The sequence below is a fragment of the Xenopus tropicalis genome, chromosome 6 (assembly GCF_000004195.4).
Source record: "Xenopus tropicalis strain Nigerian chromosome 6, UCB_Xtro_10.0, whole genome shotgun sequence".
Classification (NCBI taxonomy): Eukaryota; Metazoa; Chordata; class Amphibia; order Anura; family Pipidae; genus Xenopus; species Xenopus tropicalis.
The window spans coordinates 60,049,458-60,062,296 of NC_030682.2; the positions used below are offsets into that span (position 1 = coordinate 60,049,458).

Sequence of the window (12,839 nt, forward strand, 5' to 3'; positions counted from 1 at the left end):
CTACTAAAGGTTATGGAAAATAAAGTGCCTGCCACTGCTATGCTTGTTTAATGGCTCTTATGGCAACGACCCCCAACCAGTGGCTTGGGAGCAACATATTGCTTATTAACTCTTTGGATGTTGCTCCCTGTCTCAAAGCAAGTGCTTATTTTTGAATTTCTGTCTTCAAAGCAAGTTTTGGTTGATTAAAACCCAGGTGTACTGTCAAACAGAGCCTCCAGTAGGCAGCGAGCACACATTAAATGTCCTCCTATAAATGTTTCTGTGTTCTAGATATTTCCAATGTTTTCCTTTGCAGAAAGCTTTGATGTATGTATAATAGAAGCTGTATCCATATTCAGATTCATGTTGAATGTGAAAAATAAGAAACTAGTATTGCTGTTAACTATAAAAGTAAGCAAAGATTTAGAGATGTTTGACTCCTTTTCAGCACACACACAGCCATACACAGGCTGGTACACACTCTGCCTGATTAGCCCATGGCCAAAGAGAGAGAGCCTACATGGGACCTCCTTCCTATTGTCTGTGCAAAGTGAGGACTATCTGTGGCTCCTCTTTACTTCATCATCTGCACATGCACAATTAACTGGGACCAGGGGTGGGGCAAACCGGTCGGCCACCTCGCCCCTGCAGATTTATATACAATATGTTTATATTTTTACGGCAAAAATTGCCGATTCGAGTTATTCAACCAAAAATTTGAAAATTATTAAGTGCAAAAAATTCAAACACCTATAAAAATTCAGCATCAAAAAGCTGGCAAGCTCATGTAGAAATCAACAGGAGTAGCAGTGGATAATTCAAGATATTTTTTATTTCAAGTTTTCCAGCTAAATTCTAAATTGTGACTTTTTTTTTTAATAAGAGTTTTGTCAAGTTTTTAATATTTTTTCATAAATTCACCCACTCTCTATTCATTCCTATGGGATTTTTAAAGGTGTATTGATGAAATGGTGAATAAATATGCTTCTAAAAATTCCACAAGAATGAATAGAAAGTGTATTTAGTATAAGTAAATCTAAACCAACTGGACTTGCTAAGTAATCAATGAAGATGTTTCACTACATTGAAGACGTTTTGCAACTTATCAGAGCAGATTTATCAGTTGAACTGAAGACGATGCTCACATGGGTAGGAAAATGTCTACAAACAAGTCCAGTTGCTTTAGATTTACTTATACTAGATATACCATGACCTGAATGAATGGAAATTTTCAAAGAATAGAAAGTAGGTGAATTTTTCTGCAGTGAGCTCTCTTTTGTGAATAAACTGGTATGCAGAACCTCTAAGTGTAAGGGTGGACATGGATAGCTGGAGAAGGCTTAACAGAGGAATAGGGGACCAATAATAATGCAGCAAAGACTGACAAAAATATGCCCCAAATTAAAATCAATAGCATATTGTAATCTAAAGCACTGAATTAGTAAAAATATGAGAATAGTCTAATTGTGCTTTGGCCTACAGATTTAAGTGAGCAGCGAACAAACTTGCGTGCCTTACATGTTCATATTGTACACAAACTTGATCAGAGGATGCGTTTATAAAGTACTCAGTACCAAATAATGTATTTGTTTACCTTTAAACCATAGCTCAGACTTTATGTATCAAGCTGCATATACCACAGCAATATAAATACAATACCCCCAAATCCCTGCTCAGGTTCCCTGAATTACATTTAAAAAAGTGGTCCACAAAGGCACATATTATCACAGTGTGAGGAAAGGCATACATACACATACATTTAAACTAGATTTTGAAACGCAGGCTGCATTATGGGATAAAGAGCATTACAAAATTTGTAGTCCAAAAGCACAACATATACTACTATATACTACATTGATATTGGCCCCTTCCTTTTTTGGGCAAATTAATTGGATAAGTCACCTTCAAGTTAACATTAGGTAGGTTATAGATTGGCTAATTCTTAGCAACATTTGAAGTGGCCATTTTTAAAAAAAAAAATTTTTAATAGTTTTTTTAATTATTTGCCTTCTTATGACTCTTTTAAGTGGGGGTCACTGACCCTGGCTGCCCATATAGCTCTGTGAGGCTACAATGTTATTGTTACTTGAACAAAAAGCTAAATAACTAAAAAAAACACATAAAAAATGAAGACCAATTGCAAACTCTTAGAATATTACTCTGTAGTTAATTCAAAGGTAAACAAGATGATTTAATGGCAATCAACCCATTTCCCTTTGTGCCTTAGGAATAAGAAAACTCCTTATTCAGGGATAAATGAATAGGGTAGTGGGCAGAAGAGTAACTAGACACGACCAGAACCGGCAACTTCAGGGGCATCCTGGTAAAGACCCATATCCCCTGCCCCCCAGTGCATTATTTAAAGTGATACTGACACGAAAAAACTGCCTTTCAAAATATGAATCTACATAAAAAGTTACCTATAGGTCATGTTGATGGTTTTTCGCCAACAGGTTTGCTTTTGTAGTAATTGTTACTTGAAATTCCTAAACCTGACTGTTTTGACAACCTGACTGTCCCTTCTTAGCCTGCCCGGTATAGCTTCCAATGCAAACGGACAAATATGGCCGCCCCCTCTTAAAAGAACATAGGGAATCAGACAGGTAATGTAAACGCATCAGGCAAATACTTTTATGGCAAAATAATAAAGTTCTTGCAAAGACAATGTTATGACAGATGTAAAAAAAAAGATTTCATTTCTGGTGTCAGTATCTCTTTAATGCCAGCACCTGTGCTGTTCAATACATACAATCACATGCACTAGGGCAATAGGCTTGTGGTTAGAACGTAGAGAAGGGGAGCCCAGGAAAGTCAAGTTATTTCACTTACCTACTAAGTATATGATACATGATCCAGAAATCTGTTAACCAGAGAGCAGTGAATTATAGGAAGGCTCAGAGTTAATTTTAAGCAAATGATTCTTATTTTTGAAAGCGATTTTCCTTTTTCTCCATAATAAAACAGTACCTTGTACTTTATACCCAGCTAAGCTGCATGAATCCATATTGATGGCAAAACAATTCTGTTGGGTTTATTTAATGTTTAAAGATTTGTAGCAGAGTAAAAGGATGGTGATCCAAATAAGTCTGGATTATTATGGATAAGGGGGTTCATGTTGTGTTGTATTTTGCAGTACAGGCATACAATCTATTATCCAGAATGCTTGGGATTTAGGGCTTTCCAGATAAGCCTTCCTGTAATTTGGATCTCCTACCCAGTAGGAGAGTTTTCCCTCCAATATGGATTTGTGCAGCTTAGTTAAGATGACTTTCAAGCTAGTGTTTTATTATGACAGAAAAAAAGGACATTTTTAAAAAGTTAAATTATTTGCTTCTAATGGACTCTAATGTAGGAGATAACCTTCTCATAATTTGAGGCTAATGCCAGACATGGCGTTTGGCGTATATTTTCTGCAAGCTGAAAATCGCTTGCTGAACATAGCGTCATATGCCTCCTACCTGTGCCTGCACCCGAATGAAATACACTCAGTTGCAGGCACATTTAGCCGATATCCGCTGAAGATATGAAGTCTCACTTTGTTTGGCGGATATCAGCTACATGTGCCAGCACCCGAGCGTATTTCATTCATTCGGGTGCAGGCACAGGTAGGAGGCGTATGGTGCTATTTTCGGCTTGCCAAAAATATACGCCAAACGCCACGTCTGGCATTAGCCTTAAGCTTTCTGGATAACAGGTCTCTGGGTAAGGGATCCCATATCTGTACTATATGCTGTGCCATTTTTTTTCATTACAGCTTTGCTCACACACCTCCTGTTGGCCTATTCACTGCCATAGTATAAAGGGCTGCAGGAAAGGGGAAGGCAGTTAATAAAGTGAAACAATCCACAGCTTTGAATCTACTTTACTAGATCCCATTTAGTCACCCATAGTGCTGTAAGTACTGATCAAGGTGTATAAAGATCAGTTTCTGTTTCCATTAATACTGCATGTAAAGTGCCTAATCTTCTGTATCAAAAGTTATTTTTAGATGCTTTGTCACCCGATGGAGAGGGCGTTACATGTGCCCTTGCCTTTAAGAACTGTAGAGCTTTAAGGTCTTTTCTATACCCCTTTCTGAATATCAAAGAACTCCTTTGTAAATCATAACATTTTTACAATAGGGTTCACATTATTCCCTATACCATGACCAGGTGAAGGATTTCCTAAATTCTTTTAAAGAAAGCAATGACTTCTGTACAGACCGGCCAGTAAAAAGCACATCCAAAATGGTATTTTGTAATGTATCTAGATACACTCTGTCAAGCAGAATTAAACAACAGATGCAAGATTATCTTTTACATGCAAAGGGTCTAATATCAACCCACCGACCCATGAACTGTTATATGCTCTAAGGGGTGTGATATGCTCTAAGGGGTGTATTTATTAACACTGAAGACAATCATCACTGGTGATGTTGCCAATAGCAACCAATCAGATCTGTATTTTTATAGGTGACCGTTCAAATCTAGCTGCTGATTGGTTGCTAGCAGCAACATCATCAGTGATGTTTGTCTCCAATATTAAAACATACACCCCTGAGACTCAACAGAAAAATATGAGCCTGGCATTGAATGATTTTAACTCAAAAGTATTACCAGCATTGTTTTTCACATTTTAGTCAACGCCACAATTTTTTTGATTGAACAGGTGTCAGAGCAGCATTCAAATATTCACACACAATACTGATAATGCAACATGCTCATTGAGTTTAAGTACTTCGAGAACAGTTCTAGTTACTGAAAAAAAACTGCACCAGGCAAAAGAAAGGGAAGCATCCACTATATGCTACAAACATATTGACACTGCCAGCTTCAGCCAAAAAAAGTCTTACAATTAACTTTTAGTATGATTATAGACCCATATTTCTTGGATTTCCTTTGCAACATGCCAAAAGTATGTTTAGAAGTGAACTAAATTGCTGGTACTTGTCAGGAAATGGAGAACAGACCTTTAGTTTCACAAACTCCTGGTCAATATGCCCTAGTCAAACTGCCCACTACACACCTCGGATCACTTCCCACAGAAATTTTCACTGAGAAGCTTAAATCACGCACAACTAATTTTCACCCAAACACAACTCTGGGTTTGACGTTACTAAATATGATTTTATCAGAAAGCAGTCTGTGATTAGGATGTAGAAATACCCCACATGCCACTTACAATGCTAAAGGACATGGCCAATCCTCTGCCAGCAAAGAAACACCAGTGACCACTTGATACAGTCCCTGTTATAAACTTCAATTGCAACCATCTACCACTGTGCAAATATGTGGATTTCAGACAAAGTACACAGAAGCCTTTCTAAAACAAAACCAGCCCTGTATGTACTGTGACAAGTGGTGGCACTTGAATCAAACAGCATTGGCAGTTAGGGTTGGCAACTTTCCTGGAAAAAAAACAAAACAAAAAAAAAAAAAACTTACCTTCTCATATTTGTATGTTTTACCTATTAATAGCATTGTCATCAAATAATGTTTTTACCAGCCAGGTGGCAACCCTATTGGCAGTATGGAGGCAGTCACTGGTGCTTTTTTATCAGCAGAAAAACACCAGGTACTTAACCTCAGAGTTGATATCCAGAAATAGGCTGGAACAGAGAGGTTACTATTAACACCTAACATAATAATAATAATGAAAGAACAAACATAAATAATAAAAGACACTTGATCTGCCCATTAGCAGTAACCCATAGCAACCAATAAGCTTTTAAACAGGTGACCAGTAAATTCTAACTGCTCATTGGTTGCTATTGGTTACTGCTCCTGTGCAAACTTGGTGCTTTTTCTTACATAACCCCATTAAAACAGACATAAAGATCATTAAATAAAAGGGGAGTATTATCATATCTTGCTATTGTGCAAGAGCATTTTGTAATGTTAATGAAAAAATTTAATTTTAAAGTTTTCATGTGACCTATAAAAGAAATGGTTTTGCGCCCCCCCCCCCCCCCAAATATGCCAGTAAAAAAAATATGCAAGCAAGAGGACAATGTTTTCTTGTACAAAACAGCAGATTCAACGTAAAATACCACCCCACTCCCCCCCCCAAAGTTTGTTGGCAAGTGAACGGGTACATTGGCCAATAATTTTGTAGTACATTAAATCTATATATATATATATATCCATCTATATAGATCAGGGGTGGGCAAACTACGGCCCGCGGGCCACATCCGGCCTATTTACCTTTTTAATCCGGCCCGCTGACTCCTGATTGGTTGCGCCCCGTGTGTGCGCGTGACGTCAGAAAGCCCGGAGCGCAACCGTATAAAACTTCAGATGCAGCGGGAGCCGGGGGACTGACACAGCCGCAGGAGGTCGCTGGAGGATGGAGCCAAAGGAAGCTGTAGGTCGCTGGGGGGGGAGCTGGTGGGAGGAGGATGATGGGAAGAACACTGGGGGGAGCTGCAGGATGCTGAGGGGGGAGCTGAAGGATGCTGGGGGGAACTGCAGGATGCTGGGGAGTGGAGCTGGAGGATGCTGGGGAGTGGAGCTGGAGGATGCTGGGTGGGATCCTGAGGGGGGAGCTGGAGGATGCTGGGGGTGAGCTGAAGGATGCTGGGGTGGGGAGCTGCAGGATGCTGGGTGGGAGCTGAGAGGCCCCGTGATTTCTAATGGCGGCCCTGGGCATAACACTGGTCCAGCCCGGGCCGTTTGTAAGTCAATGTGGCCCCTGAGCCAAAAAGTTTGCCCACCCCTGATATAAATATATACAGGTCCTTTTCAAAAAATTAGCATATTGTGATAAAGTTCATTATTTTCTGTAATGTACTGATAAACATTAGACTTTCATATATTTTAGATTCATTACACACAACTGAAGTAGTTCAAGCCTTTTCTTGTTTTAATATTGATGATTGTGGCATACAGCTCATGAAAACCCAAAATTCCTATCTCAAAAAATTAGCATATTTCATCCGCCCAATAAAAAAAAAGTGTTTTTAATACAAAAAAAGTCAACCTTCAAATAATTATGTTCAGTTATGCACTCAATACTTGGTCGGGAATCCTTTTGCAGAAATGAATGCTTCAATGTGGCGTGGCATGGAGGCAATCAGCCTGTGGCACTGCTCAGGTGTTATGGAGGCCCAGGATGCTTCAATAGCGGCCTTAAGCTCATCCAGAGTGTTGGGTCTTGTGTCTCTCAACTTTCTCTTCACAATATCCCACAGATTCTCTATGGGGTTCAGGTCAGGAGAGTTGGCAGGCCAATTGAGCACAGTAATACCATGGTCAGTAAACCATTTACCAGTGGTTTTGGCACTGTGAGCAGGTGCCAGGTCGTGCTGAAAAATGAAATCTTCATCTCCATAAAGCTTTTTGCAGCAGATGGAAGCATGAAGTGCTCCAAAATCTCCTGATAGCTAGCTGCATTGACCCTGCCCTTGATAAAACACAGTGGACCAACACCAGCAGCTGACATGGCACCCCAGACCATCACTGACTGTGGGTACTTGACACTGGACTTCAGGCATTTTGGCATTTCCCTCTCCCCAGTCTTCCTCCAGACTCTGGCACCTTGATTTCCGAATGACATACTTTGGACCACTGAGCAACAGTCCAGTGCTGCTTCTCTGTAGCCCAGGTCAGGCGCTTCTGCCGCTGTTTCTGGTTCAAAAGTGGCTTGACCTGGGGAATGCAACACCTGTAGCCCATTTCCTGCACACGCCTGTACACGGTGGCTCTGGATGTTTCTACTCCAGACTCAGTCCACTGCTTCCGCAGGTCCCCCAAGGTCAGGAATCGGTCCTTCTCCACAATCTTCCTCAGGGCCCGGTCACCTCTTCTCGTTGTGCAGCATTTTCTGCCACACTTTTTCCTTCCCACAGACTTCCCACTGAGGTGCCTTGATACAGCACTCTGGGAACAGCCTATTTGTTCAGAAATTTCTTTCTGTGTCTTACCCTCTTGCTTGAGGGTGTCAATGATGGCCTTCTGGACAGCAGTCAGGTCGGCAGTCTTACCCATGATTGCGGTTTTGAGTAATGAACCAGGCTGGGAGTTTTTAAAAGCCTCAGGAATCTTTTGCAGGTTTTTAGAGTTAATTTGTTGATTCAGATGATTAGGTTAATAGCTCATTTAGAGAACCTTTTCATGATATGCTAATTTTTTGAGATAGGAATTTTGGGTTTTCATGAGCTGTATGCCACAATCATCAATATTAAAACAAGAAAAGGCTTGAACTACTTCAGTTGTGTGTAATGAATCTAAAATATATGAAAGTCTAATGTTTATCAGTACATTACAGAAAATAATGAACTTTATCACAATATGCTAATTTTTTGAAAAGGACCTGTATATATAGCAATCCAAATGGTGTCCGCACTCCAAGGCTCAATATTCTGCGGGGTGCTAGCCAAAATTATGTATACACACACACACACATATCACCTCCACAGCTTCACAGGTGCTGCAATACCTGAAGGGCAAAGAGAAGCTCAAAAAGCAGAAATTCAAAATGGTGGCCCAGGACAGCATTAAACAATACTTTTTATAAAAGCAAATTATCGGAAAAAGAAAAAAAAAATTGAACGTGCTTTAAAACAAAGTTGCCCTTAGGGTAAGAATACCTTTTAGGACATAGATAGTTATAAAATGTGGAAAGGGATTACTCCTCCTTTAAATATTCACATATTTTGTATATATCTCCTCTTGTTCTCACACACGACACATTCCTTGCCTATGTGCAGGTAGGATGCCAACCCTTACAATCCATGCTTCCAGTGCTCTACGTAGAGGATCAAAATTCAGGCCATCTTTTACATCACTTTAAAAGAGATGTATATACTGTACTGTATATGTAGGTTTTTTAAAAACTCTATCTTTCAAAATCTCAAGCAAACAAACCTTCAACTGGTTGTTTACAGACCTTTTAATAAGATGCGTTTTACATATGGATTACAAAAAGACAAAGAGGTCTCTTATCATAGGACATACCAATCCACAGATGTAGGCACAGATACACTAAGTGACCCAGGGACGGTCACTTAATATTTTTTTTATTGGGGGAAATTGAAGTTTGCAAAAACAGAATAGGGAACGGTGATGCAAAGCAATCAATTAAACAAAATGCTGCTTGTCACAGGTGAGGCAACTAATGCTCCACACATGAGGTGAAAAGACTTAACATATTTGGGCATTAATGCAGTATTACTGACTACATAAGAAATGGCACACCGCCACTTTTACAGCCAGGGAAAAGGATGCTAAGGGCACATTTTAGGTAGTGCTGACCAACTTTTTATATGTAGCAGGCCAATTATATTTAAGTGACATTCAAAGATGTCAGTTAAGCCTCTAAGCAGGCTGAGCACAAAAATGCCTTGGACGGTCACATCCAGCCGACAGGTCTCCATTTGGAGAGCCCAGTTATAGGGCAATGCATTGCTGGTTCCACTGGCTGCTTAAATGTTCTCAGTGAAAGCATTGCCCGTGTCTGTGGAGCATTTAACATATTCAGAGTTAAAATTTAAATAATAAAACACACACAAAACATTATATACAGAAAAAAAACAAAACTAAAACATAAAATCAAGTTTCTTCATTTTATATGCAGACTTTACATGAAAAACGGTATGACAGAATGTGTTCCTTAATCCAGAATACAGTGTTTCTAAATTGTTGTTGGAAATTACAGCTGATACGAATCACTAAAGCTTCTGCTTGTACCAGGAGTGATCCCTAGGTACAAAACCCCGACTTTTAACTATTTTATAGCCCTTCTATGGACAGAACTAAACACAAAAGCAGCTTAGCTCAAGACCACAGAAAACGGTCATGGTATGTTAAATTCCTATTTCCAGACGAGTACTGTATTTATTTTATCTTCCTTTAGACCAAGGAAGTGTTTGTTAAAGAAAAAAAAATATACAGATGATGGATACAGAGAAGAAAATTTGTTACTCTAGGTAGACAATTGAAATGTTTCACAAAAATACAGCCTGTGACTATTTAACCATATTTTGTCTGAAAACCATGTCATTTCCTGATGAATACAATAGGTGTATTTAAGGTAGAGTAAAACTGTAGTTCAAACATTTATGCATAGTTATCACTTACAGACTCAAGCTTATTAGGACAGACATTTAACAGCCACTTCGCTTATTGGTAAGTAAAGAGTAAGAGGAAATCTAGGGCTTTATCCAATCTCCAGAAGAGCTTTCAGAAAGATACATGCAGGTGACAGGAGCACAAAGCCTTCTTAGAAACATCTTGATTTTTCCCCATAATCCTTTTAGGCTGTTGCAATTCACACATTACAGCAAGCTATCTGCTGCATGAATTAAAAAATGCCGCACCAGCTCTTTTTTAAAGGCCGTAATCCAGGAGTGCAAAATGTATTTCAATTTAAAAATAAAAAAAGTAAACAGACCAGTCTTTATTGTCAAGATTACTCCAGGGCAATAGTCCTTATTCACACCTACCCACTTGCTAAACTAATTCCCATTTCTAGCCAACCCAACTTGCAGTATTGATCAACACTTTTAACTGGTGAACAACCCAGCCTAAAAATGATTGCAGGTGTTTGCTTAATTTTTTTCAGTCAACACACCCAGCTTTGCCACTGGGGACAATGGAACATGACAACTCCTTGTAGACCTATTTTAAACCAGAGAATAATGATGAGTTGGCACCAGCTGCTTACATCAGAGTCACAAGGTGCATGTTAAAACATGCCTTCTTCCCACCCAAGCCAAGACCATCCCTATAGTCTATGCCTGAGGTCATAAGGCCACTCTAATGCAGTGGTGTTTGAGCTTGCAGGGCAGGACACCTTTGTTTAGCTGATAAAACTCAACAAGTTGTATTAGATCCATAAATTTGGTATTCCCATCATCAAGGCTGAAAAATAGCTGACCATCATCTTCGCACTATAAAAAAAACACACACATTTAGAAGTTATGCATAGTTTATTTTACACCTAACAAATGTAACAATTACAGTTAGTATGATATTTATTAATTTAGAGGCAAGGAACCTTCAACATTCTTTGGTATCTAACATGCAAATGAAACCATGAAAAAGTGGTCAAAACTAAAAAGCTAATACAAACCAGATATGTACCAATCATGACAGAACGGCAGATGCAAGACATATGCTTTAAAAACTTGTAGGGCAATGACACACAAAGTTCGTCTACAAACTCCAAAAAATACACTGCCATAAGGATAATGAAAATAGCCTCTGCATTGCATATGAAGTCACTTTTGAACGATAATACGATTTTTGAGCAGAGGCGAATCTCAGTATTGAAAGCAAGGTATTTTCTGGTGTTTAAATGCCCCTTGTTGCTGGCCATTCAACTGCTAAGCTAACTACAGATTGGGTGACAAAACGTAAAAATATACATTTGAACTAAAGTCAACTAAAATAAGTTTAATTGCATAATCTTGTGAAAATGCCCCCTCGGGCACCCTTTTCTGTAAACCTCTCTGGCACTATATAAGTTATAAAAACATCTGAAATTTGTGCATTAATTAACTTACTGGTAAAATCTGGAAATGCTTTATTTTCTGGTGATGACACAGTGTAAGCACAAATGCCTTTGGGTTGCTCTGGCTGTCTCTTAAAAGGAAAAGCCTGAAATAAGAAAAAAGTTTGTAGAGTAGCTAACTAAAGTGAGAAAAGTACACGTGGAGGCATATTTATTACAGATTTCCTTGGTTTTAGAGTTTTTCAAAACCACAATTAAAATAATTTCTTCTAAAACCATAAATGTCTAGTCATTTATTAAAAGACCTGATTCGAAAAAGCACAAACGAATTAAAACGCAGAACAAAAAAAAAAACAAAAAAACGAAAAGAACACAAAAAACACAAATTCTTCATGGTCTTACCAGTTTTTTACAAATCTTCATGGACTTATGGTGAAGACACATGAGTTGATTAGTTGTCGCAACTTTTTTTTTTTTTTTTTGTAAAAGTTGTATTGACTAATCTACATAGCAAAAATTTGTGGGTGTTCAGTCGCAGTGACTTCTATTTTAATCTATGACCGAAAAGTTGCTGCAATTAGTTGCCGCCACAGACTTTTTAAAAAGTCGCTGCAACTAATCACCCTGTGTGTCTTCGCTCTTAAACAGAAACAAAAAAGACTTAAATAAAGATTGTTCCAATCTGCCATCCCACCAGGGATTTAAATTCTAGCTGGTGGGATGGCAATTCGGGGAGATTAGTCACCCGCGACAAGGGAGATTTGTCGCGCATCGACTAATCTCCCCGTATGCCACAGCCCTTAAGCATCAGATTCTGAGCAGCTGTTGAGTGACACTCACATGCTCTTTGTGCTCTGGGCAGCCACTAAGCCAAATGATCCAGACCAATGTGCTTGGTCTGTAATATAAGTTGATGCTACTGGGCTGATTATTATATTCTGATGCTAGTTGTACTGGTTTCTAAGCTGCCATGTAGTAATTATCTGTATTAATAAAATCTATGACATTTATATTCTATATATACAGTATATTGTGCATCGGCCCCAAAGCTCAGTTAGTGACAGCAGTACAGAGTATGTGCAGTGAATCAGCAAAAATAGATGGGGGGCTACTGGGGACATCTTTGGGGGCACAGATCTTCACTGCTTAAGAGCTGTGATTGCCTTGGGCTAGTGTACAGAAGCCCAACACATAGGGGCACATTTACTTACTCACGAACTGGCCGAATGCGTCTGATTGCGTTTTTTTCGTAATGATCGGTATTTGGCGATTTTTCGGAAAATTGTTGCGACTTTTTCGTTGCCATTCCGAATGTTGCGCAAAATCTGGCGATTTTTTCGTAGCGTTACTACTTGCGCGAAAAGCCGCAACTTTTTCGTAGCCTTCGCGCTGAGTACGAAAGATTCGGATTCATTCAAGCTTCAATA

At 39.1% G+C, this 12,839-nt stretch overlaps 1 protein-coding gene across 10 annotated transcripts in view; it reads right to left on the minus strand.

Moving 5' to 3' along the window:
- Positions 1-8,838: 8,838 nt before the first annotated feature.
- Positions 8,839-12,839, minus strand: part of grb10 (growth factor receptor bound protein 10) — a 138,726-nt gene continuing 134,725 nt past the window's right edge. For 9 of the 10 annotated variants that reach the window (XM_012964319.3, XM_012964315.3, XM_018094551.2 and 6 more), the window contains 2 exons: positions 11,465-11,558; positions 8,839-10,849 (listed from right to left, as the gene is read on the minus strand). In XM_012964319.3, coding sequence (XP_012819773.1) covers positions 10,703-10,849; positions 11,465-11,558 — 241 coding nt within the window. In that variant the 3' untranslated portion in view covers positions 8,839-10,702. The remainder of the gene's footprint in view (positions 10,850-11,464; positions 11,559-12,839) is intronic. The other variant, NM_001127409.1, reaches the window with a different exon arrangement.